At 60.8% G+C, this 27,084-nt stretch overlaps 1 protein-coding gene across 1 annotated transcript in view; it reads right to left on the bottom strand.

Annotated features, from left to right (window-relative positions):
• Positions 1-27,084, bottom strand: part of CELSR1 (cadherin EGF LAG seven-pass G-type receptor 1) — a 130,864-nt gene that overhangs the window by 52,941 nt on the left and 50,839 nt on the right. Inside the window, exons 3-5 of the mRNA XM_059401768.1 lie at positions 11,346-11,568; positions 6,820-6,935; positions 6,347-6,435 (exon numbers count right to left, since the gene is read on the bottom strand). Coding sequence (XP_059257751.1) covers positions 6,347-6,435; positions 6,820-6,935; positions 11,346-11,568 — 428 coding nt within the window. The remainder of the gene's footprint in view (positions 1-6,346; positions 6,436-6,819; positions 6,936-11,345; positions 11,569-27,084) is intronic.

Raw genomic sequence — 27,084 nt, 5'->3', positions numbered from 1 at the left:
CTCGTCTGTCATTCTAGAAGCTTACCAGTGTTATTGATCTTTCCAAAGCTCTCTGTTTCATCAATTTTCTGTATTGTTTTTCTGTTTTCGACTCCTCTAGTTTCTCCTCTTCTCTTTATTTCCTTCATTCTGCTTGCCTGCTTTGAGTGTATTTTGCTCTTATTTTCAGAGGTTCTCAAGGTAGAAGCTTATTACTGATTTGAGACTTTCCTTTTCTTCCTTATAGTAGTTTTAGGGCTATGACTTTTCCTCGAGGCACTGCTCTAGCTGCAAACCCATGTATCTTGGAATTCTGCATTTCATCACCTCTAAGTTTATAACAAATCTTAAGCAAACTCTCTTCCTTCTTTCCTTCCTCTATTTTCTGAATAATCTATTATATCAGCCAAATCTCTATTAGGGCCCCTTGTTCCTAGCACCTGCTGAAGTCAATGGTAGAGAGGCCCAAGGAGTGAGCAGCTTGTAAGTCAGTGGTCCAGTGGGCCAACACATTGTTTAAATAACAGTGGACTGAGAAAATAAATAACCATATTGAGGATAATGGGAACAGGTCTCTCACTGAGAGAAAAGAGTAACAAACATGAAAGAGGAAAAACTAGGGGCACCTGGGGGGCTCAGTCGTTAAGCATCTGCCTTCGGCTTAGGTCATGATCCTGGGGTCCTGGATGGAGCCCTGCATCAGGCTCCTTGCTTGGTAGGTAGCCTGCTACTTCTTCTCCTCCTCCCCCTGCCTGTGTTTCGTTTCCTCTCTTACTGTGTCTCTCTCCGTCAAATAAATAAAATCTCAAAAAAAAAGGAAAAACTAGATTAACTCTGTCGTGTTGGGATGGAGTTCAAGGATTTCAAGAAGTAGGATTGAAATAAATCAGAACTTGGGTGTGTGCACACCTACACACAGCTATGCGTCCCAACTCCATCCGGTGATAGAGACGGTGAGCGAGACACCCCGGCAGCAATAAGAACACCTGCACCCCGACCTTGGTTCCCAAATGCCATTCTCGCAAAGGATCCAGAGCTCTGTGAGTAAATGGCTGACTCCAGGGTTGGGACAGAGAAAGTACAAAATAAGCCTGGAATGTCTTTTTCTGCCAAAAAGCAAAGGAGCACTCATAAAAACCATGGAGCTGCCAAAAGCCCGGAGCTACGTGTGGCCAGCACTTACCCCTGCATCCCTACTGCCACGTCTGAGACGCGGGCCAAACAGGAAACAATCTGCACATCAGGTTAATGAAAGGAGTAGATTATGATCCATCTAATAAAACAGGAGTTCGTGAAACCACAATAATATAAATACACAGAAGGAAGAGAGAACTCCTCGGTACAGCAGAAAGCCAACCAATACACGCCGATGGCTTGACGGAATTAGCCACAGCCGACACCCAGCACAGGGACGCCGGACACAGGTGTGACCACCGAGGGGCTGGGAGCAGCAGATGCAAGCCTGTGAGAGGACAGGCCTGCGGGGGCTGGGGGAGGGCGGACCGAGAATGGTAAAGTGAAAGTGGAAAAACGTCAACAACGGGGCACCTGGGCCGAGGGAACATGAGTTCTTGTTTTAACTCTGCAACTTCTGACAGTCTGCAGTCTGAAATTAAAACATGGACGGACCAGGGCGACTGGGCGGCTGGGTCAGCTCAGAGTCCGACTCTTGATTTTGGCTCAGGTCACGATCTCAGGGTCGGGCTCCACACTCAGCAAGGAGTCTGCTCGGGTCTCTCTCCCTCCGCGCTCCCCTCTGCTCAGGTTCTCTCCTGGGTGCACGCTCTCTCTCTCTCTCAAACAAATAAATAAATCTTTCAAAAAAAACAAAAAAAAAACTGTCCCGTCCACAACCTGGTCTTCCGTGTCCTTGTTAAACCCTCGAGCCATGTTCCTAGAGGTCTTCCACATCCGCACACAGAGCTCGGCCACATCCCTTCTCATGGCTGCGCGACACCGCACTGCACGCACGACCCTGCGTTTCTGGAGGCGGGGCTCTACCAGGGAACGCCGCCTCGCCGCCTATTAAACGTGACCCTTACGAACGCTGCCACGTGCACGGTGTTGGAAAGAAGTACACACCTCGCCTCTGAAGCCCTTGAGTGTTTTGGAACATTCAGTCAAGCAGAGAGAGACCCACGCCCTCCCCAACCCCAGAGCGTGGCGTGTGGGGCCATCCCTCCGCACCGCACCGAGCATCGCCCACGTCCCTCGGGACACCTGGAGTTCTAAGGGTGAGGCTCAGACCCAAGAGGTGAGGAGTGATTTGAAGAAATGCCCAGGAGAGCAGTTCCCAACGACCCCTTCTCTGGTTGGCCCCTTTCCCCAAGGTCATGGAAATCTCGGGCATTTGGATGTTCCACCTGATGAGAAGCCGAGGACGCTGATGCGGAGGGGAGAGTTTCCATTCGGCCGAAGCGCTCTATGGGAATATTTCCAGCGCTTTCCAAAAGGTAGCCCACATGGCCCTGGGCCAGGGCAGGCCAAGCCCACCGGGGCTCGTGCCACCGGCCCGGTCACAAGGGGCTCCACCGCCTCGTCCGGGAACGCGGGGCCACACAACGCAGCAGTCTCCCCTGCTGAGGCCTCAGGGACACGTGACAGGGACGGGAGATAATTCTGGTTGTCACGACGGAGGGGTGCTGCTGGCGCTAATGGACAGAAGCCAGGGACACTGCTCAGCACCCTGCAGGCCCCTGGGACGGAGACTGAGCCACCACGGACAGGTGCCAACAGTGCTGAGGCGAAGACACCTACTGCACCCCTCCTAAGTCCCTTCTTCCCCAACATCACAATCCCCAGCCCGTCGGCCCTGCTCACACCCCACCCCCAGCACCCGCTCTAGCTCCGAGCCCCACGCCCTGCACAGTCCTTGTCTGCCCAGCGGCCAGGAGGTCACCCTGCAGACTGCTAGTGGGCACGACTGGCTTGGGCAGACACTCCCCGGTGCCACGGCCAAGGCAGATGAGCCATCCTGTTTCCCCAGGATCTCACGGAACATTCCCTTGATGACATCTGTGTCCCCAGCCTGGGGCTGAGAGACGCTGGAGCAGAGTGAGGGGCCTCCCCAGGACCCCGGCAGGTGGCCCATGTGAGAGTAGCCCCAGGCACACAGAAGGCTCCCAGGGAGGGTGTGACCCCCTTTCGCAGAGTCTCTCCAGGAAGAACAAAGAGACGAGATGCCCACGTGAGAGCTGTTTCCGTAAGGAGCGTGCTTCTCCCTGCCCCGTGCCCAAGCCTGAGTTCCCGGTGGCCGGGGGAGGCACAGCCTTCCCCATCGGGCACACTCGCTCTTCTGCACGTTGGTGGTGCACGTTTATCCCGCAAAATAGCCTCAGAAGAAACGCACGTCTGCCCGTCAGATCGCCAGTCCTCGGTCCTCCCGAGCTGCCCCAGACCAGGTGCGGCAGGGGCTCCGCCAGGCCCGGCAAAGACCAACATGTTTGTGCAAAGCATCTGCTTTCAGAGACACCTTCCCAGGGGAGAACCCAGCGCTCGCGCGGCTTCCCTTCATGGAGAGCAAATGACCCCAACGGACGTTCTTATCTACGATGTCATCAAGCAGAGAAAAAGTAAACAGACTCTGGCCTGTTCCCTGCGTCGGAGGCCAACCCACATGGACCCTACCTACTGTGTCTGGCTTCTGGCTGGCTTTGGCCCATGGGAGCCCAACAGGGGATCAGAGGGAGGGCAGGGCAAGCCTTCAGAAGGGCCTCCGGGGAGGTCACTGGCCCACATAAGTGGCTTCTCTCCGCGACTCTGTCCTTGTGGGCTCTGCCCTCCGCCTGTCCCTCCAGTCCTGAAGGTGGTCTCAGCCTGACTGCTGCCCCCATCCGGGATCACACACCAGCCCTCAAGGACGCCCCCCATCCTGCCCTTGCTGGGTCTTCGAGGGCTCCCCGCTTCCTGTGAGGACCCTGCCTGATAAGACAAACTGGCCAGACTCGGGGCGGGCGGGGGGGTGGTCCACGGAGCTGCGTGGGTTCCCACACAGGACGCAAGACATGCACAGCAGACCGCACCCCGGAGAAACAGGAGGTGAGGGAGAGCACGTGAGCCAGAGCCGGGCAGCGGGAGAGCAGGGCGGGTGCAGGAGCGGGCCTCGGACTCTCCACCACGCCTCCCACTCGGGCTGCCCGATCTACTCGGACACGCTGTCTTATGCATAGCACAGGGGAGGGGCCCAGGGCTGAGGTACTTGGGGGGCCCAGGCGAGTGGGGCTGCACCAAGGGCCACAGTCAGCACAGACCACGGAACCAGGGTCCGGAGGGCAGAGCCACCAGCCCTTAAGGACCATTTCCTGAGTCACGTTCACCCCTTATCCCGGGACTGCAGAGCCCGCCGAAGAACGTGGCCGCATCTGGGGACGTTAAGAGCCCCGGGCGCATTGGGGCGCCTGGGTGGCTCAGAGGGTTAAGCCGCTGCCTTCGGCTCAGGTCATGATCTCAGGGTCCTGGGATCGAGCCCCGCATCGGGCTCTCTGCTCAGCGGGGAGCCTGCTTCACCTCTCTCTCTGCCTGCCTCTCTGCCTCCTTGTGATCTCTGTCTGTCAAATAAATAAATAAAATCTTTAAAAAAAAAAAAAAAAAAAGAGCCCCAGGCGCAGAGTCCTGTGGAAACAACATGCCCCCTCCCCCGCCCCCACAAGACAGCTGTGTGGCCCGCAAACCCCACCATGGAAGCCTGACAACAAGCGCTCGGTTCCTCGTGTGGAATCACCTCAGCAACAGAGGAAGCAGCTGAGCCCCGGGAAAGGAGCAGCCTAATCCCGGGCTGAGGGCCTGGCTCAGCGCTGCCGCCCTGGGAACGGAAACCGCAGGCTATGAGGACGCACGCCTGCGCGGCTCCCGGCGGGAGGATCCCTCCTCTGGGACATTCTAGGGGTGCACTGTGGGGGGACATTACCCGTGGGCAGGTCCCCGGCGGGTGCTCCCGGCACATAGTTGACGGCCGAGGGTAACGTATTAGGACCCAAGTAGAGGTGACCCCACTAGGAGTCCCGACCCTGCTCAACTGAGACATGTGGCTCTTGGACCATCCACAGGTGATTCTAGAACATGCTATGTGCAGGGACCCCAACGTGGACGCCAAGGCCGACACGGCGCCATAGCCCAAAGCCATCAGCTGGGCCTGGGAAGGCAGGTTCCCACGCAAGCAGGCAGAAGTCACAGGTGGGCCTTCTCTGCTTCCGACAGGACCTGGGCTCCAGACGGGCCTCTCGGCCCAAGCAGGTGGACTGGCACCCCAGCTGGCACACAGCCACCGAGAAGCACACGGCACCAGAGAGTGTGGGCCCCCGGCGTCCTGTGAACACCACAGGGGTAAGGCCCAGAGGCAGACGGGGCTGGCTCAGAGGCCCGCAGGGGCCAGACCATGGGGCGGGACGTGCTTGGTGGCGACACCTCTTGGCCCTGCAGAGGCGGGAAATAAGAGGTACCCTAGCGCTGACCTTCCCTCTCTCTACTCAAGGGCACGGGCGACACTTCAGCAAAAGCCTGGATACATCCAGGCCAGAAAAACCACTAACTCCAAGTCCCCATCCTAGGGCCATTGGGGGGGGGGGTGTGGCAGCCTCAGAGGAGCCCTGGGGGGGTGTCAGCCTCAGAGGAGTTCTGCCACCAATCTGTCCTCATGGCTCCTGCTGGATGCAGCGGCCCACATCCCACAGAGAACCCAGGGAGCGTGGCTCTGTCCACATCTGTCCTGCCAGGCAGACAGAAGAGCAGAAGAGCCCTGAGCTCAGAGGGATTCGGCCCCACACTACGGAGACACAGCCCTGTCCTCGGGGGGGGGGGGGGGGGCTCTGACCCTCCAGGACACAGGGGCACCGTCTCCTCACCTGTGCCCAAGAGAAGGCTGCTATCCCTCACCTTCCCATGGGGGGAGCCGCCCCGGAGTTCCCCGGGAAAGAGAAAAGTGATTTGCCAAAACCACAGCGAGGGAAAACAGCATTCTGATGAAATCACTTAACGTGTCTCCCTACAAGCCCGTGCACAGCCAAATAAAACGAAACCCGAACGGCCTACAGCTTCGCAGCATTTCCTCCAAGACCCTTCTGACTCTGCCTCGGGTCATGTCCAGGTCAGAGTGGATAACTCGGGCTTTGGGTTCACATGTGAATGGCCAGGAATCGAGGCCACCAGTAATGACTCGAGCCAAGGCAGCCGCAATGTGTGATCGCCTTCCGTGCCTTCCTGTGCTGCGGGATGGCCCCTGGGGGTCCCCAGGTCTCCCCACCCCAGCACACACACCCTCAACAAATGCTCATTGCCTCAGTCCCTTTTCCAGTGAGTATAGCCATTTTTAAATTGCAGAGTATAAGTGACTTAAAACAGACGGGACGCGTGGGGGAGGGGCCCATCCTACCTTGTTGTAATATTGCACCTGCACCGAGTGCCAGCGCCCGTCGCTCACGCCCCCGGGCACCTGGGGTGTCACCGTGGTTGTAGTCTCACCTGCGGGCGGGCGGGGGGGGGGGGGGAGGTCGGAGAGAACACACATTAGCGAGCCACGAATAAGACAGTCCAGAAGAACACTCTGTGCCGACAGTGAGGATAACGCACTTAACGGGTTCTCAAATATTGCTGATGGAAGACGTACAGTGACACCCCACCTGGAAATCTGAGCTATGTCCTCCGTATTTTCGGTGTCATGGAGCACACCGCAATGAACACCACTATGTGTTCTGGATTCCTACCCCTCCCCACCCCAGCACAGATTCCTAGTGGAAACAGGGGTAAGCACACGAAAAGGTGCTGCCCAGGACTGGGGTGGTTCCCACCAACAAGGTGCCCGCACAGGGCTCAAGGAGCTGCTCCTTCGGGGGAGGGGGGGCCCACCTGCTGAGAAGGTGAGCTGCACCTGCTCGCCCACGATCTCCAGGGCGATGAAGTCATGCTTCTCGTTGAAGCGCCCATTGTAGAGCAGCAGGGCGTCCCTCTCCCGGGTGGCAAACCTGTGGGACCAAGCAGGAGCATGTCACAGAATGAATGAGCCCCGCGCAGAAGGTATGCGGGCGGTGGAAGCAAGAGGCGGCCACGATGCGGCACGGCCAGCCCGCCGCGGCTGAGCGTGGGGCCACACACAGGGAAGACTCTGATGCCCCGGCACTCATCTTTCTCATCAGCAGTTGACAGCCCATAAAACCTGCTTAGCGATGTTCTTTTCTGGAAGCAGCAAACCAGTCTGCACAGAGGAATCTGGTTTCCACGGGCTGCAGAATACGAATAGATGACATCCGAATGGTGTCCTAAAAGCCACTGAACCAATCGAAGATGTCTGAACAGGAGCACATGGCGGGCATCTTCAGCTCCTAGAAACGGACCCCCATGCGCGCTCACCAGGACACAGGTACGCGGTCCCCGCATGCAGGGAGGCTGTGTTGATGACTACCTCAGGGCCTTCGTCCCTTGTCTCCACCACTGGACTCCACCTACACCAGCTCTTTTCCTCCCAAACATTACAGTTCTCTCTGCCCCAGGACCTTTGCACCTGCTGCTCCCTCTGCCAAATCTTCCCCCTCTCTGCAGATCTCTCCAGAGACACTCTAATGTGCTTTATTCTGTAATTCATTTTACCCACACTGTCCCCCCAGCCCCGTTGAATCTATCACATCATGCAGTCGATTTCAGAACGTATCCTGCTTGTTTATTTGTGTTTAAGAACCTATGATCCCAGGGCGCCTGGGTGGCTCAGTCGGTTAAAACCTCTGCCTTCGGCTCAGGTCATGATCCCGGGGTCCTGGGATTGAGACCCATATCGGGCTCTCTGCTCAGCAGGGAGCCAGCTTCCTCCTCTCTCTCTGCCTGCCTCTCTACCTACTTGTGATCTATGTCTGTCAAATAAATAAATAAAATGTTTTTTAAAAAATTAAAAAAAAAAAAGAATCTATGATCCTTTAAGGGTGAGGGAATGACTCATTCTGTGCTGCATCCTGGAGCCCAAGACGGGGCCCACAGAAGAGCTTCATAACGATGGGCTGAACAGGTGAACGCGTGGAAAGCATGACTAACTGACAAAGTGGTTCGTGAAATAAAACAGACCTGTCAGACCTCATGCTTCTGAAGAGCTAAGAGCCACTTACTTCAACAAGAGTTACACCCTCAGAGGTCCTACTCCCAACCCCATGGTCCCAGGAAGGCCAGCCCCTCAGACCCAGCGATCCCTGCGTCACAGACACGCCTCCGGACACCCGCTTACAGAGACCCTAGAAGGTGTCCTGTATGAACTTGGGACTGGGTCCCAAGTGGGCTGGATCGGGGGGCTGGTGGGGGGGCAGAACTACTCCCTTTGGGTCAAGGCTGGTTTCTCTGTTTCTGAAGGAGCGTCTGTTCGAACTAGCCTCAGACATGGGCCTCCAGCCTTCCCTGAGTTCCCTAAAATGAACAGTTTTAGGGCGGCTCCTCTGCTCAAGTTTTAGGAGGACTTTCCATGGTTTCTGGAAGTCGTTCCTTCAAAATCTACTCCCGGAGGCACCGGGGCCGCACAGGCTGCCGGCAGGGTGATCACCTGAAAACGCTGCACCTGACAAGCAAGTGGGCGTCCCGTTAGCTCCCCGCACGTTGAATCAAATGCTTTACTTTCTAGTCGCTGAGTCTGGAGTCGCAGACTTCCTGTTGGTCTCCGCCCCCCCCGGGACTTCCGGTCACCTCTTAGGTCAGTCCCCAACAGGGGCCCCACCAGCCACCCACGGTCACTACCGAGCATGTGATGCAGGCTGCCAGCCATGCCCCGGGGGGGGGAGGGTTGCCACGACCTTACAGATGTCAACATCACATGCTCCCAAACCAACACCCGTCACATGCCAGGGACACGTCTGCCTGAAGACACAAACGTGTCTGGTTTGGAGGGCGGATGCCCGCGGGAGCGTGATGTTTTAAACGTCAAGCCACGTGGAGCACAGAGCGTCCAGAGCCATCCCACGGCAGAGCCCTCGTTTTGGAGGCCGTGCCCATGGGGTGGCCCTTCTGGGGCAGGTCTTGTGGGCAGAGAGCCAGGACACTGGGCCAGGCAGGCGTGGCCCAGCTGAGCCATCCACGCCGAAGGTGGACGCCATGTGCTCCTGCTGCAGCCTGGGTAACGGGTGGGCCGGGCCAAGTCCCGAAAGCCAGGCACGTCCTCTGCACCCCAAGCCCTCACAGCACGGCCCAGGCATGGACCCCACTGGCTGTTCTAACAGAATGGGGCAGAGCCGCGGACTGTGGGTCGAAATAAAACAGCAACAACCTCAAAACCGCGGGCCCCCAGGTGACCCGAGTCTCAGGACGGCTGTTACAGTCACAGGAACCTACAGTGCAGTCCTGGAGAGCCGAGGAGATTCCCATGTCCTGTCTCCCCGCTCGGGCCCCAGGAAGGGGGTGGCACCTTCGGGTCAGACACCAGGCCTCGAGCTCCCACTTGGGCTCCATGATCACAGCGCTTTATTTGATTAAAGCTGGCATCTTGAGGTCACTGGCCAGGAAGAAGCGGCCGAGCGCCTGCTGACTTCGGGGCACCTGGGGCGTCAGGATATAGGAAGAAAAGCCCCTGTACCTTCAGCTCAATGGCTGGCAGGTGCGGACAGAGCACCAGGGTCGACAGCAGCCTGACCCCACAGGCAGGGACACCAAAGGGAGGGGAGTGCACAAGCGGGCAGTGACCACCTGCCCAGCCAGAGCTGGAACACACGTACTGTCCAGCCTGGGGAGGGGTCCCCCGGAGGAAGCAGTGGGGGTGGGTGGGCCAGCAGGAGGTGGGAAAGCTTGGGTGAGGCCACGAGCGAGGGAGGGCGGCCCCATCACAGGGCACAAGGTGCCGGACTTGGGGGGGACTAGGGCCCAGGCCACAGAGGACTTGCATCCCGTTGGGAAGGGCAGGCTTTACCCCCGGCAGTGGGCAGGCCTGGCAGGACTCAGGCTGACTCGGGTCAAGCAGATGAGTCCGGCGCTGCCACGCCAGGTCACCATGGAGAGAGGATAGGACCAAGGTGCTGGGGACCGTGAAGGGAGAAATGTCCAGACAGGGGACAGGGCCTGACTCAGAGTGAGTGCTTCAGGGAGAGGCCGAGGTGGGCCCTGTGCCTCAAGCAGCTCTGAAGAGAAAGGTTCCTTTCAGTTCTGAAGGGAAGCTCGGGGACGCCTACGTGGAGAGCTCGGCGGGCCTGAACCCCATGTCCAACGGCTCAGCCCTTGGAGCCAGAGCGGGCTTCACCTGGGATCGCCACGTAATGGGGCCCTTTCCCCAGCTCTGACACCCAGGGTCCTGCCCCCTTGGATTTAAGATCCCTAGGGACATTTCTAAAATCCTTTCTGACTTACCTAATGTCACCCAGAGCGTCTCATGCATGACAAGTGGTCAGTAAGCGCCAGAGCAAACAGCACACGGGGGGGCCCAACCGCGCTTAATGCTCGGAACGCGCCACGTGGCCCTCATGCTGGCACAAGCTGGCTCCCACCTCCTGCCCCGTCCCCAGCGTCCTGCCCTGTCCTGCTCTGTCCTGCTCTGTCCCCAGCACGCTCACTGCACTTCCCAGGGACAGCTCTTCCCTTGATGCAGCCACTCCTGGCTCCAGGGGGCTTGGGGCAGCGGGGCTGCGTTCCGGCCATTCACTGAGGAGATCTGACCTCACTCCCGACTATTCCGGGCTGCACCCCTCACCCATTCAGGGGCAGGATCTCCAGAGAGGAGCCTGTCCTCAAAGGGCAGCTTGCAGGGGAGCCGCTTCGGGGGTGCCTGCTCGAAGGACTTGGGGCGCTACATTCCCACTAGAAGACCACGGTAAGGGTCCCCAAACAACGGCACTAAAGACCAAACAAAAAATACACCCCTTCCCTAAGTTAAACCTGATGGAATCTTTAAAGTAGAAATGATAGATTTTTTTTACAATTAAGTTAAACCTCCACTCTCTTGGAGAAACATCAGCAGACAGAGAGAGCAGAGCCCACGATAAGCCCACGCCGTGATCCCAGGTGGGGAGGGGGGCCTCTGGGCCGCTGGGCCCCGGAACGCAAGGCAGGAAGCCCAGCCGAGTCCTCCGTCTGGCGCCAAGAGCCCTCCACCTCCAGCCGCCGGGTGTCAGAGGCACCCAGGTGTCGGCGAGTGGGCATGACCCGAAAGGCAAGGACTGGCTTCCCGCTGTGTGACCTGGGCCACCGTAAGGGACCCATGCCGGGCTCAGCCCTCCACGGCCACCGTCCTGAAAGTCTTCATTTTTGCCCCAGGGTCCCCCATTCCCGATGTGCAGCCCCCCACCCCCCGATCAGCCAGCCGGTCCTACAGCCAGGCCTGACCAGCAGACGCAGCCCCGCGGGCACCCGGACAGACGCGCCGCAGGGACCCATGACGCTCCCGCGACAGGAGCTCGGCAGGGGCGCGGGGCCACACTCACGTGAGGGAGACGGTGAAGTGGAAACGCTGCCTCAGGCCTCGGAAGGTGACAAAGGACCGGGGCGGGAAGGTCCTGGTGGTCACCTCGCAGTAGGGCCTCTCGAACTCGCCGGGAGGACACACGCAGTGGAAGCCGCCGATGAGCAGGTTGACGCATGTGCCCCCATTCTTGCACACCCCGTGGGCGCAGCGGCCCGAGCGCGTGTTCACCTCGCAGTGCTCTCCTGCAGGACGAGACAGAGGCGGGGGACGTCACCCTGAGCCTCCAGCCCCGAGCCACCAGGGCCGCCGCCTGAAGGAGGCGCAAGGCAGGGCCGGGGGCCGAGGTGCGGTGTAGACGCTGTGGGACCCGGCTTTCCCAGAACTGTGCCGCTGGCATCACGCCCGGGGCTTCCTCCGCAGGGGGCCCCATCCCCGTCCCAGCCCTGCGGGGTCCCCACCCTCTGGGGGGCAGAGTCAAGTGCAGCCGTGAGGACCCTCTCTTAGGAGAGAATCAGCTGGAAGTGATGAGACCAACAGGGGTCCTCACGCCCCTTCAGCGCCCGTGCGGGGGCGGCGGCCGCGCAGTCAGAGCAGAGGGAGACCGGGGAGCCGCGGGAGCGCCCTGCACCCAGGCTACCCCTGCGGGAGGCCTCCAGCCGAGCCCCGTGTCGGCTCCCTGCTCGGCGGGGAGTCAGCGTCTCCCTCTCCCTCTGTGAGCTCGCTCGATCGCTCAAATAAATAAAATCCTTTAAAAATAAAGAAATAAAATAAAAAATAAAATGAGAGTACGGTATTCACATCTAAGAAAAAATCATTACACAAAAACACGGCACGGAGAGTGCCAGTTGTCAGCGGTCTCCTGCACGCCCACCATGGAACGAGTTGGGGACGCTGGATGCCCAGCTGGTGCTGGCCGGCCTCTGCCCCCTCTGCCCAGGGCTCTCCCTGGAGATCCTCCCGTCGGCGCCTGGGCTTCTGCCACAGCTCACGGCTGCTCGATACCCTGCGGACGACCCACCGGCGCTACTGTCGCTGTGTATAAGCTATTTATAGCTTCTGCTGCTACTTCCTCTTTTTTAAAGGATTTTATGTATTTATTTGAAAAGGGAGAGAGAGAGTTTAAGAGCAGGGAGAGGAGGAAGCAGGCTTGCCGCTGAGCAGGGAGCCCGAGGCGGGACTCGATCCCAGGACCTGAGATCATGAGCTGAGCCGAAGGCAGACGGGTCACCAGCGGACCCACTGGGTGCTTCTAAAGCTTCTTTTATTGCCAATTTCTTCTGGCCCCTCCGTGCTGGCCTGGCCTTCGTGCCCCCCGAGGAAGGCCCTCCCCGCACTGAGGCAGAGGGGACACAGTCTAGACTCGGATAATTATGACAAGCGTTTCACCGCTGCCCTCCAAACAGGAGGCAGAACGTAGTGGCCCCCAGCAGCAGCAGGTGCGAGCGCCCTGTGAGAGTTTCCATTTGTGGCCAACGACAGAGGTGCCCTCTGTGCATTTATTTCGGGGGAGGCCAGCGTCCCTTTGTGTCTTATTGGCGACATCGATCAGCTTGAGGTTCGCCTTTGTTCCTGTATTTGGGGCCACACAGAAATGTTGCATCCGCAGACGGTCACGAATATCAATGAGGGCCAGCAGGACAGGGTGCGGGTCACAGACCTCCCGAGTCCCCTTGCTGCCCACCGACGGCAGCCTTCACGCGGCAGTGGCTGTCACCGGGGCCCCCAGCCTTGTCTCGGCCGTCCGGGCCGACTAACAGAACACCGCAGGCCCGGTGGCTTCAAACAACACTCGTTCCTCACAGATCTGGGACTGGACGTCCGTGATCAGGGTGTCGCGGGCCAAGTGCCCCAGGTGTCCGGGAGCTCGCGGCGCTCACACGGCCGTCACCTGCATGTGTGTGCACAGCGAGCTCGCTGGCGTCTCTGCGTGGGAGGTCACCGATCCCTCTGCAGCCCCAGCAAGCCGGGTACCGACGCCTCCCAGCTGGGACCCTGCCCCCAGGTCGTCCCAGCACAACCCCTCGGCCGAGAAGCCGCCCTTGCTGGGGCCGGTCCCACGCCATGAGCAGCCCGCATGGAGTCGGCCCAGGGCTGGCCATCGCGGAGCGGGGACACAGGACAGCAGAGGACGGCCCTGCGCCCCCCACGCCCGCCGCCACACGCGGCTCCTCAGAAGGCAGCCCGCCGCAGAGCCCAGGAGCGCGTCTCAGGCAGGCGACGCAGACACACAGGTTTCAGACAGCGCGGTCACCGACAGACTAAGGAGAGGCTTTGGGTCGCCCGACGGAATCCTCACAGGAGCTTATTTTGGGGGCACAGGCAAAACGGACCTGTGATGAGCACGGGAAACAAACGGTGCTCCTGAGCACGTGTGCCTCCCCTCCTTGCCCGACTGACCCCCCCGGCTTCATCACCGGTGGCAACAGTCCCAGAAAACACAACTCGCTCAGCAAAGGTGCCTCCAGTCTGAGCCCCGTCAAAAACAGGGGAGGGGGCTGCACACTGCTGACGACTCGCCGAATCCCATGTCCACGCAGGTCCAGCAGGCCAGTGAACGCCCCCGCCCCGGGGCTGAGCCCACCCCTCCAGCCCCGCCGAGCCAAGCAAGGAGGCTGAGGCCCGGAGCCCCAGCAGCCCACGCACCTGTTCCCCACGGGCACGGGCCGGGCTGCCCCTCGGGCAAGTGCTCACAGAAAGGCCTGGTTCGCACCCTGCTCCGAAGCGAAAGGAACAGGTCAGAAGCCCACCGACCCGCCAGACCCCCTCGAAGCTCCACCCTCGAAGGCACTGCTGTCCCCCAGTCGGCTCCCGCTACCAGGGTGCTCTGCCCGCCACGGCGCTGGGCCCCGCCACAGCGCCACACAGACTTGTGCTTGCACACACACAGACTCAGGTGTGCCTGCACACCCCCCACACGTATCCTCACACATACTCATAACTTCACACACACATGCACTCTCGCACACACACTAACACAGCTGCACACGCCCTTACAACGCACTCATAACGTCCCACGAGTGCACCCTCACACGCGCCAGCACACACCTGTGCACACACGTGTGCCCTCACACATGTGCACACATGGTGTCACACATCACGATGCTCGCACTCTGTCGCACACCTGCTCGTACACACACACCCTCCCCCACACACTCGCGGAGCAGTGCTCTGCGCCTCCCCTGGGTGGACGGCCTGGGGCCTTCTTAACTTCTCTGCGCCCATTTTCCGCCCTTTGCTTGCAGTGTTTGTCCTGGGTACACTTCACGTTCTCTAATCTCTGCTGGAGAAATGTGTTTGACATCTGGGAGTGTTTGCTTTCCAAGTTCCAGGTGGGCATGTCGGTGGCCAAGCACAGTGTATCCTGGACCAGAGCCACCGTGCGGGGACAGGGCAGGGTGTGCTCCCCAAACCCTGATGCCAAACAAAGGGAGGCCCGGCACGGCCCTTCCCCCAGGGCTCCGCCCCGAGCTGTTCCAGAATCCGCCCCCGGGGCCGGGCCAGGCGCTCCCACGCTCCCGCGTCTACCTGCGGAGTGTGAAGCCCCCACCCCCACCGCCCTCCCGAGCTCGGCATGGCTGTGGACCACGAGGTCTGCCCTCAGCGGACCCTGGCCCGAGGGCCCCGCCCCTCACCCGGCCTCTAATGTCCTCCGCGGCCCAGAGAGCTGGGCCGCTCTGGCAGATCCGACTTCAACGCCACTGCTCGGCATTCCGGCTGCCAGAGCAGTTTTCCGCGGCCGCAGACATCCTTCCTCGGAGGGAGCAGGAAGGACAGCCTCGCGGGGACCCGCCAGCCGCTGTGCACAGAAAGGGGGAGACAGTACCACGGGGCTCTCCCTGTCCCGCTCCTTGCAGATCATGTGATGTTAAATAAGCTGTAAATAAAACCAGGTCCCCGTGGGGCGGTTTGTGTTGATTTAACCGTAACGCTTTTGGGTTGCTGTTTTTTTCATTTCCGATTCTATTCATCTTCTAGGGCTGCCGGAACAACTCACAACAAATTTGGTGGCTTAAAACCACAGAATCCGTAATCTCTCACAGTTCTGGGGGCCAGGAGTTCAGAATGAAGGTGTGGGCAAGGCTGGTCTCCTCAGAGGCTCCAGGGGATGGTCCCAATCCTTCTAGCACCTTCTGCCTCCCGTGGCTCCCAGGCTCGTGGCCACATCTCCACTGTCTGCCTCCATCTGCACCTGCACACCTGCCCTGTGTCCCAAATCCACCCCCCCCAACAAGGACACCCAGTCCCCGGATTTAGGGCAGACCCCAACTCCAGGAGGCTCTCCTCCTGAGAGGCTCAACTTAATACGACTCAAAAGACCCTATCTGGAAGCGAGGACAATCCTGAGGCTCTGGATACGAGTGGCGGGGGGCGGGGGCACTACTTAACCTACTACAGCAGTCCTCCACGTTCGTCCTAAAGTTACGATCGCAGTAAATTTTGGCCTCAGCGTGTGGTGCCGAGGGCAGCAGCATCTGACTCTGGGGCTGCACCCCAGAGACCTCGCATCTCCGGCCTCAGGAGCGCTCTTCCCCAGCCTGGTCCGGAGGCCAGCGAAGGAGGCAGCGTCCCACCCCCCATGGCCAGGCCTCAGGTGCTCTCCTCTGGGCCCGGCCCCCAACCAACCAATCACGGCCCCAGAAAGCCCAGACCTCAAACCCCATCCCCCGGGGTCCACCCTCTGTCCAGGGGGGTCAAGCCCAGAGCCAGCCACCCCCTTCGCTCCCCCGTCCTCCCCCTCAGTGCCGCCCAGCCGCCTCCTGGGGTCCCGTGTCATGCACCTGCATGGCGGCCCGCACCCCCAGCCATGCAGCTCCCCCCATCCGCACAATCACAGCAACCTCACCACGGACGCCCTGATTCCAGGCCAGACACCTGCTGACTTACAAACCTGCTTGTGCCTCACATAACGCCACAGAGCTTTCCAGAAGGTTGGCCTTGCGAGGTACTGGCTCCATGAAGACCCCCCTCAGCCCTGGGGCCTGGCCCTTAGCCACACTCCTGGCCCCATGCACACCACATCTGCCCACTACACACCCCACACTCCAGCCACACGGTCTCCCTCCTCACGAGGCAGTCGGGGGATGCAACGGGTTAATGCAAGGGCCCCAACATTCTGGGTGGGTGTTCACCACGAACAAAGATAACCCAGCGGTGACCGTCTTCCACGGGGCTGGGCCTCTCTCCTGGCCTCTGCGGGTGGCTTCCCTGGCCCTAGATGCAACACCGTCTTGGGCATCCTCCCCTTAGCAAACCTCCTCTGCTCGCCTGACCAGGACCAGGGTCCCACGACAGATGCTAAAGGGCCCAAAAGCCTCCCTCTAGAGAGTGAGTTCCAGTTTGGGCTCACACTGGCCGCCTCCCCACGCTCCAGGGCGGGGGCAGGGGCTGCTGGAGCCAAGCCTAGGAATGTCCGGCACACAAAGGGGGCCAGACACAGAGGGGGCACCCGACGATACCCAGCACGTGGCAGGTACACGGCAAATGCTCCTGAAATGAAGTCACGAAATGCCAGGTTTTCCCCGGGTCCGAGCCAGTGATTAATGCTTGCACGAAACTGTGAAACCTACATAATTCATGTATTTGATTCACGCGGTGTTGGGAAAACGTTGACGTAACACACAAAGAATTACTTTCATAGTTAAACACGCCTTTTCGGAAGAGGCCAGTGAGAGATCTGAGTGGGGTTTCCAATGACCTGGGTGAGCCTGGAAAGCGTCCCCTGTCGGGGGTCTGGGACCTCCACTCCGTGACCCCAGGTCTCCTGAGGGTGCTTCCCACAACCGCCACTGTGGCTCGTGGACTACATGATCGTCCGTCCATGAGCGCTTCCTCTGTGATGTCTGTCCCATGCAGTGGGGTGCTGGCCAGGTCTAGGAGCTAGGCCTCGGTTGGGGGGGCCCCGATGTGTAGCACTCTCCCACTTCCACGGCGTGCACACTCCCCTCGTGGCCCATTTCAAGCACGGAGCTCGGAAGAGAGGCGATAAGATCGTTTTTAACACTAAAAATCTTCTCACTTTAGGGAACGAACTTGGATCGAACTTAGTGAGCCCCACATCTTTAAGTTTTGATATAGTTCTCCTAAGAAACAACTATTAGGATGAACTCCAAGTGTTCCCAGACAGACTTCCTATCCGGAGTGAACGTCCTCTTCCCTTTTCTGGGAATTCTCAAACGAAGCGTGGGCTTCTCGCATCCCAACATCCTGCTTGGAGTCAAACACTTGCTCTGAGCCATTCCACTGTGGGACGAGGCTCGCTGCTCCTACCACGTGCCCCGCCCCCCCAGACGACTGCCAGCCCCGCCCCCATGCCCGGGATCGGGTTCACCTGCGCAAGCCGACACCCATGTTCAATAATGCATAGTAACGCGCCACGCCAGGAGCCCCCGCAGGGAAGGGACCCACGCGCAGTCTCCTGCTCACACCACAAAGGCAGAACCCCAAGCAGATATTTTGGAGAGTCCCCCCAACCGCCTGAAACCATTCTTGACCATGAAAACAAGCTGGCAGGAGCCGAGGTCCCTCCCCCCATGGCCTCACGCACACACCTGCGACAGGATGCCGGTCCCACACCAGCCTTGGGGCTGGGAGTGAGGGGACACTGCGTGCCTACCCAGGGCCCCAGCGCTCGGTGTCAGAGCCACAGACCCTCCAGCTGAGGGGGCTGAATCCCCGGGAAAAACTGGGCTGGAGGCCAGGGTGTGCCTGCAACGTGACCACTAGAAACACGGGGTTATGGGGGGGTGCTGGCCAGCCCCGCACTTGCTTCCCTACTGCTCTGAACCCCACAGCACCAGGTAAGGGGGCTGTCTATGTGGCCATCTTGCAGACGGGGAAACTGAGGCCTGGCAGAAGGTATCAAAATTACCATTTTTTGTACGTAACAAAAACGCAAGGAAGAGAAGTGCCTGGCTGTGGGAGCCTTCGAGCGGGACCTGCCCAGATGTTGGGGGGTTGTGGCGTGAGGGGCCGGGCGACCACTCAGCCCCAGAAAGGGCAGGAGGAGCCCGATCCCGGCTATCAGGACACCATGCTGCGGCAGGAGGTCTGTGAGCGAGGAGGGGGAGGCCGAGCCCCTTGGTCTCACCATAGAGAGAACCGGCGGGCGAACAAAACCAAGGAAGCAGATGGCATAAGAGTGAGGCATGTGTGCAAGTGTGCACGTACGGTGTGTGTGTGCATGAGGTGTGAGTGTGTGGTGTGTGTGTGACGTAGGGGACGTGGGTGTGATGTGTAGGTTGTGTGTGGTGTGTGATATGTGCATGTGTGTTGTGTATATGTGTGTATGTGTATGCGTGTGTGCCCTGTATGGGCTGTGGAGGGTGTGCGTGCGGAGGTGTGTGATGGTCACGGCAGGACGGAGCGGAGGGCGGGTCCGGAAGCAAGAAGACACTGATGGGGATTCAGACCAGCATCTGCCAACAGCCAGCTTCGGAACTTGCCCCCAGGAATGCTCGGGGCTGGAGACAGACGAACAGGGTCCCGGCCAGCCAGGAGGGGGCACAGCCAGATGGCGGAGACACTCGGGACTGGAGGGGGTCTGGGGACGGGCCCCACGAGGGGGAGGGTGCGCACAAATTTGAAGACTTAAGTTGTTCGATAAACAGAACGACAACTCCCTTCTAGTCTGAAGATCTAGCTAAGGGCTTCGAACTAGAAAAATGATAGTTTCCAAAGGCAGCAAGGGGAGGGCACGCCAGGGGAGGCGCACTCCAGGCACCCTGAGGCCTGACGCTGGGGCAGGGCGGCGGATCCGTAAGGCCCGCGGAGGACGGAGGACGGAGCGGCAGGAGAGGGCGCAGGGCCCAGCAGCTCCGACGTGAAATGGCTTTGGAGACACGTCCTCGTACACAAGGACGCGGAACCTGACGGCAACCCCGGCCCGCTGGCCCGTCCTCACGGCGGAGGTCAGGTCGCGAAAGGTTCTTGCAGCTGAACAAAACGGACAGAACCACAGAACCAGACGTGTGCTTCGTGTCAGAAGCCTCACTCCCAGGAGAAGCACAGAGAGCAAGGGGCCGGCGACGCTTCAGGGTCTCTGAAAAAAGGGGAGGGGACATTAGAGATGCTTAAACTCCAGGAAAACTGGCCCTTCCCTCCTTCCGCCCACCCAGGGCCTCAGCAATTCCCCCCAGCGTGGGTGCCAGGGACAGAGCTGTCTTGTCCCCAGCAGGCTCCCCACCAGTGCCTCAGTTTCCCCAGCTGTAAATCCCTCCCCGGAGGCAGGATTTCCAGGCATTGCCCTGGAGAGATCCCTAGCCCCAGGGGGCTGACGGGGGCTGGTGTCAAGGTGGAAGGAGAGGATTCTGTCAAGTTCTCAGCTGAGCACCGGGCCCGGCCGGCCGCTGTTCCTGCTGGCGCACTGCAGGCCTCATCCGCCCGCCCCCCACAGCCCGTTCCCACTCCTCCCTCCGCTATTTGACTTTTCTTACCTCCCGGTGACTGTCTCTGCCCTGGAGCCTCCTCCCCCAGGAGGCAAGGCTGCCAGAAAAGGCCTCTGCAAAGAGCACAGACACCTGCCGGCCCCCCTGCCTGGCCCCCGCACCGGGAGGAAGGGGCAGCCGGAAGCCCCGACCACTGCAGGCTCGTCCGGGTTGGGCCTTCTCTGGGCCTTCTCAAATGACTTCATTATTGTCTTTGGAGCAATTTCCCAGAACCCCGACACACCCATTTTTTAAAATATAAATAAAAAACTGCATTCCAGCAGGAAAGAAAAACGGGTCGGGCTTACCCACAGCTCCACTGACCGGAGTCACCCGTGCACCGGAGGGCTGAAACCCGGCTGACCGGAAAGATCAGTGCGCGTCTGAAACGCCTCATGCTCAAAGCAGAAGGGCTCCAGCAGGCACAGGGCCCAGCCAGTCCCAGCCAGCCCCCGGCCCGCTGCACCCGAGGAGCCCTGCTTTCAGGAAAGGACCCCTCCGCACCCTCTGCTTCCTCATGCCCAGGAGGCCGTGGGGGGCACAGGCAGTAGGCAACCCTGAGGGCAGGTAACAGTGGCCCCCGAAAGTTATGTGCACATCCTGATTACCAGAACCAGTGAACACGGCCTTGCGCGGCAGAGATGCGGCCACATGGAGCCGCCTCGGAGGAGCAGCCCCAGCAGTCCCACGTCCCTACCCCACGTGCAAGGAACGAAGGCAGACGCCAGGGGTGTGGCCCCTAGCCCAGGGCCACCCAGGCTACAGGGAGCTGCAGGAGATGAGGATCCTCCCCAGAGCTGTCGGAAGGGACGTGACACCTTGATTCCAGAATTCTGGCCTCTAAAACCGTGAGAAGCACTCCTGCCGCTGGAAGGCCCCCAGGGAAGCCCCGGAGCCAATCTGAATCACACCAAGGGCACCCGCCAGATTCCGGCCTCCAGAGAAAGCTGCAGCCCGTGAACTTCAGGGGACCAGGAGCTGCTGGTGGCAAAGTGCCCTCTGCACCCCCAGGCCCTCGTGGTGGCCCTTGCTGCCAGTGGCCGAGGACCCAGGAGGCGCCGAAGGAACATAACTCAGGTGAACTTCACTGAGTTGAGCTGCGCAGACTAGGGATGGGGGTTGGGGGAGGCCAACCAGAGGGCCCTGGATGCCATGGGGACCGGGGTCCACGGAGCTGACCACCAGCACCAAGTGCCCAGATGCCCATCTCAGCCCCTTCAACAAGGGCACCTCCAACACCTCTGAAGCGAAGTCACGACCCTTCTGAGTCAGGGGCCGGGCCCGGGGCGTGGGCTCAGAAGGATGTTAGTGGCCGCTTGGGAGGTGAGTCAGGACCACCGTGAGACGCAGCCTGGGAGAGGGTCCTCACTCAGGCCACTTGGGCCCCAGCCCACCTCCCCTGGTCCTGGAGGGACACAGCTTTCCCAGAGCCCTGAGGACACCCACACCCTGAGAAGCCACAGTCCCCATGGTGGGAACTTCAGGGCTCCCTGTGCGCCCATCTGGGGCTCACAGCGGCCTCTCTGCAGGTGCTGCGGGGGTGCTGGAGGGCCGGGCAGCACCTTGTGGCCTGGGCGTCCATCGGCGATATCTCCAAGATGACATCGTCAACACAGGACTATGATTTAGTCCTAATGACACAGAGACATCCGACGGAGGGAGGGAGGCTGGGTGCAGGAGGTCTCCTCAAGAGAGGCTGTGCAGGTGGGGACGGGTGGGGCCCTGCCCCCAGGGGGACAGAGGCAGGGCCCCGCCCAGGCGGAGTGGTGAGGGGGGGGGGGGGGGGGGGGGGGGGGGCAGGATACCCGGGCCGTGGGGCAGAACCTGGCAGTGGAAGGGAGAGCTGGCCCCTGCGCGCCTCGAGGCTGGGAAGGGGGCTCCCCCCCTACGTTATCGGTTTGTAGGGAAACCGAGCCAGTTTTCAAACAGCAAACGTGTCCAAACTCAGCTGGAATGCTGATGGAAACCTCCGTCCTCCACACACAGCCGCTCAGCCCCTACACAGTTCAAATTCCACTTCCCACGGGGTGCTGGGGAGGCGGGACAGATCGATGTCCAGAAAGAACCCATTTCCTTGACTCGTGGCTTGGAGTCAGCAGAAGAGTCCAAGAGCCCTGGTTAACACACCCTCCCCCCCTCCAGCTGTGGCCGGCAGCTCCGGGTGAGCCCTGCCTTCCTGACCGTCCAGCCCCGCGGGGGGCACAGCAGAGCACCGGGCGTCTGTCCACCCCGGGGAAAGGTCTCAGCCGTGGGCACTGGGGAATGGATGCCACCAGAAACCACTCTCCCTGGGGATGTCTGGGGTTGCCAAACTCAGGTCAGGGACGCAAGCCAGACTTCCCAGCATCTCCTGATGGCCCTGGGCCCAGACCAGGGTTGGGGGGTGCAGCCGACCCCCACGGGGTGCCACGGCAAAGGCCTTGCTCACCCATGCCTGCCACAGATGTCTGCTGAGGGCTGAGTGGGGACCAGGTGCTGCTGGGGGGGCAGGGGTGTCTCAACACAATGACCGAGACCCCAAGATGTCCGTGTCCTGGGGCGCCCGGGGGGCTCAGTCGGTCGAGGACCCGTCATGATCTCAGGGTTGTGAGATGGTGCCCTGCGTCGGGCTCCGTGCTCAGCAAGGAGACAGCTTCTCTCCCTCTCCCCTTCTCCCTCTGGGAAAGGAGCCGAGGAGTTCAGGCTGAGGCCGGACGCTGGAAACGGAGAGCCTCCCCCCAGCCTCCCGGAGGAGCCCTAAGAGAAGAGACCCGCGAACAGCCACTAAACCCACTCATTCGTGGACCTGAGGTAGCTGTTGCAGGAGCTTGGCTGAGGGGAGACCAGGTGAGCCCAGCCTCTGCGGGCCCAGAGCCACGTCCCCCTCCCATGGTGCAGCGTGACAGCATGGGGGAGGGGGGCTTTGGGCCTGCAGGAGGCACATCCCCGGGCCGGTGGCTCACCGCTGGACGTTGGACATGCTGTTTACACTTCCGCTCCTGGCCAGCCCGTTCCCACGGCCGGCTCACCTGCCCGCCACGTGAGGCTGGCGGGGAGGCTCTTGGGCTGAGGTCCCTAAGAGAGAAACAAACCGCAGGAGGCTGCACCTGCCCAGGAGGGTCCTCTGGCCCCAGCGGACTCCCGACTAGCAGGCTGGCAAGGGGGGGGACATCACGGCTGATCACCAGCAGCCCGAAGCCTGTGGAATGGTGTTCCCCGCCCCCAAACCATACACTCGACTCCTGAAACTCCAGGGCACCTGCAGCCGTGACCTTATTCAGAAACAGGCTCTTGCAGGCGCGATCAAGTTAAAACAAGATGACACTAGACGAGGGAGGACCCCAGCCTCAGCGCCACTGTCCTTCAAGTGGCCACTGGGATGCAGACCAGCCCACACGCCGGGCGAGGGCCAGGGGCAGGACCAGGGACAAGCACCGAGGGTCACCCGAGGCACCGGAAGTGAAGAGGCAGGAAGGAGCCTCCCCTCGAGCCTCCCGAGGGCTGCGGCTGCCCCGCTCAGTCCCGGACTGGGGCCTGCGGGCCTGTGAGGTGACCGGTTTCTGTGGCATCCCGCCCCCCGGCGAGGGCTCCTTCGTGTGGGCGCCTGCAGGGAGCTGACAGGAGCCCACCGGGGCGCGCGGGGTCAGCCTGACGACCGTCCTCGCCCCCCGCGGCCACGCAGCCGGGACTGGAGGGCACTGCGAATTCCGTGAACACGAGATTCCCGGCTCAGTCTACCCTCGCCGCGGTCCCAGTGCACAAGTCTAAGAGAACAAAGTCGCCCAGGAGGGCAGCGACACGCAGCTGTGCGGTAACAGGCCAAAGAGGGCCAGCGGCCACCCCGGGGTCTGCAGAAAGAGCCAAAGCCAGAGGGCAGGAGAGGCGGTCCCAGCGCGCCCACCACCCGAAAAGCACGGATTCCCGAGGGCGAACTCCGTTCTGCTCAGGCGTTTCCTGACGGGCCAGGCCATGATTCTCACTCTGAATAACCAGGAACCCTCTGGTTTAAGGACCAAACCGGCCTCGCAGATGGCTCCGAGGGGGGCCTCTAACCGCGGGGACCGCGGCCGGCGCTGGCGAGCCCCCAACCCTGCGCTGTGTGGGTGCCCCCCACCCCGACACCGGCACAGAGGCGCGGGGTCCTGGGACCGTGCCGCGCATTCATGTGTCACGTGATGACCGCAGGGTCTGGCCGCCGACAAGAGAATTCAAGATAAAACATGCGGTTGGAGTGACGTGCGTTTTTCTAACAACAGAATCCAAGAGGGGCCAGAATTGATTTTAAATGTTTTTCTTAGCAGAAAAGGTCATTAGGTTTTTATACTAACAGTTTCTTTGGCCTTGAACTTTCTCAGAATGCGCTGGTCCTGGACAGCTCCCCACAGGGGATAGGGCCCCCAGCCCGAGGGGATCAGCACAGGGGATAGTCTGGGCCCCGGCCCTGGGGGTGCCAGCACAAGGACAGATCCCCAGAAGGCCCTCCCTCAGGAAAACTGGGACATTCCACCCAGGAGTGGTTAGCACAAAAAGCCAGCATCACTGAGACTCTCCTAAGTGGCCACTGACCCACTGACCCCCAGAGCAGACCAACTGTCAGCAGAAGAGCCCCCGCTACCATGCCGTGTCCCCAGCCCGGACGCCGAAGCCTGGGGACGGCCACAGGCCTCCCACTGCACGGCAGAGCTGGTCTCTGGGACTCGCTGAATCACCCTGTGAGTCCAGTCAGGCGGCCTCGGGGTCTAATGTCACCAGGACCGTAAGCACAAGACTCGGCCACGGCGACAGCGGAGGGGCACCCCGATGGTCCCCATCTGGGTGTGGCCACCACCAGGCCTCCCTCCACAGAAGACCCTGCCCCCACCCCACCCTGCCCCCCGAGATATCAAAGTTGCCGCCTTCTCAGGAATGCACCCCGAGGCCCGACGTTCACCTGGGACCATAAACCACCCGGCAGGGCTCCACAAGAAGACACTCCTGCATGAGAAGCCCGGGAGCGAGCGTCGGCCCACGGCTGTGCGGCAAGAACACGCGCTTGGCCAGGCGTCCCACCAGCAGGGCAGAGTCATAAACGCCTTGGTGACCCCTCACCCCCGAGAAGGGACTCTCCTGTCCACTCCAGCTCAGTGACAAAAGCAGCAAGGGCACTGCTTTGAGCACGATACAGGAGAACCCCTAGGACGTCTTCTCTGGCCTCCACGGACAAACGGGCCAGACCCCGTCACCTGTGCGCAGGTACCGATTAAGCAGGTTCTGTGTGCCCGGCACCGAGGAGGGAGCAGGTGGCAGCAGGCAGACGGGGGGTCGGGGCCACGACGAGGGCACAGACATGGGGGAAGGTGCGCTCCCCACGCCAGTCCTCAGCGACAGCCGCCGTGTCTCCGGAAGGCCAGTGAAGGGCCACTGGAGACATGGCGGACCTGGGCCACCGACTATGCATGAGAGCAGCAGGGCCCTGGGAAGGCTTAAGCAGCACGGATGTGACCCAGCGCACCTGTCACTGGCCTCTCGGGGCACTCTGCGGAGAGCAGCTCGCGGGGCGGGAGACGCAGGGTGAGGCCCCCCCACTCCAGGGGCAGTGTCTCCCAGGCGCGCTGGAGAGATGGGACAGGACATGGAGCCACAACTGTCGGGTTGTGCTGGCTGATGAGTCATGGGGGGTATGAGGGGTTTATGTCCTGTGAGCCCAGGGAGGAGGGGCAGGGGGTAGGCGAGCCTGGCCTGGGCAGCACAGGAGCTCAGGACGGAGCTCCCCAGGCCCCCCACCCAGCTCCTCCGCTTGGTGTTCTGAAAACTGGATGACGATGGTCCCACACCTCATGGGGCTCTCAGAGACATGGGGCAAGGGCCAGCCTACACTCCATCCGTGCCACCGCCACAGCCACCGCCACAGCCAGCGTTGGTGAGCGTCAGCAGGGGAGGGAATGAGGAGGGACAGACGCAGAGACCACAACACCAGGACTCGGAGTCAGGCCCTGGTTTAATCAGGCCCAGTGTCTCTGGGAAGGAAGAGCATCCTGCCGGCCCCATGGGCAGCGGGCGGGCAGCCTCTCCGGGTGGCTGGCCTGCTCAGCGCCACTGCCCTCCCTGCGCTGGTCATCGTGCTGCACGCTGCACCCTCCGTGCACTGCACATGGGAGGCACCTCCTACAAGAAGCTGGGACACACCTGCCAGAAGAGCCAGGTCACAGCCAGGCCGTGCCACCCCCGAGTCCAGAGGGTGGACGAGCCAGAGCCCAGAAGCAGAGCGCTGGGCTGGCATCCTGGGTCCCCGTGCCATCGGCAGCGGTGGGCTCCCCTGCCCCAGCACACACTGGCCAGCGGGATGGCTCTGTGCGGGGCCGTCCTGGGTGCCCTGCGACGCTGGGCAGCACACCGGGCGTTCTCCCGCCTGCCCCAAACATGCCCTGGGGGGGCACCTGGGTGGCGAACTGCACTGAGCATTCTCCAGATTTCAGCTCAGACCATGAGCAGGGTGGTGGGACCGAACCCCGTGTCGGGCTCCACACTCAGTGCGGGGTCTTCTTGGGATTCTCCCTCTCCCTCTGCCCTCGATGCTCACGCTTTCTCTCTCTCACTCCCTCTCAAATCAACCAATAAAATCTTAAAAGAAAAATGTCCTCGTGGGGCGCCTGGGTGGCTCAGTGGGTTAAGCCGCTGCCTTCGGCTCAGGTCATGATCTCAGGGTCCTGGGATCGAGCCCCGCATCAGGCTCTCTGCTCAGCAGGGAGCCTGCTTCCTCCTCTCTCTCTCTGCCTGCCTCTCTGCCTACTTGTAATCTCTCTGTCAAATAAATAAATAAATAAATAAAAGAAAAATGTCCTCGGGTAGCACCAAATGTCCCTGGGGGCAGAATCCCCCCGGTCAGAACCACTAGACACTGTTCCGTTCTGCACCTGAGTCACCCCACTAACAGACAGGGCCTGTTGCCAACGTGGGGACTCGGGTATACCAAATGTGGAATCCTCTAGAACAGCACAGCACACGGAAGGCTCAGGACCGTTAGCAGCAAGTTACCACTGCCCTGAGAGGCACAGAAATAAGGGAATCTCTACCCAACATGACAGCAGAGCCACTGACCCATAAACACGGCACCGAGGATGTTGGGAAACCTTCCAGAACCTTCACAGGGCAGGGGACGGCTCGTTGGGCGACATCTGCGGGGCTCAGGAGGAACCCAGGAGAAGGCGTGCACAACATGGTCCGCCGTCCTGTCTGCTCCTCTGGGAGCGGGGCCGGGCTCCCCTGCAACAACGGTGCTCCCGTCCCTGGGGCTCTGAGCCCAGCACGGATTTAAGAAACACGCAGGAGAGCCGCCGGGGATATGCTGCCCAGACTCAGGAGCCTTGCCTGAGATTA

Source organism: Mustela nigripes, chromosome 6, assembly GCF_022355385.1.
Source record: "Mustela nigripes isolate SB6536 chromosome 6, MUSNIG.SB6536, whole genome shotgun sequence".
Taxonomy (NCBI): Eukaryota; Metazoa; Chordata; class Mammalia; order Carnivora; family Mustelidae; genus Mustela; species Mustela nigripes.
The sequence above is the reverse complement of the archived record's forward strand: the minus strand, read 5'-3'. Positions and strand labels throughout refer to the sequence as shown.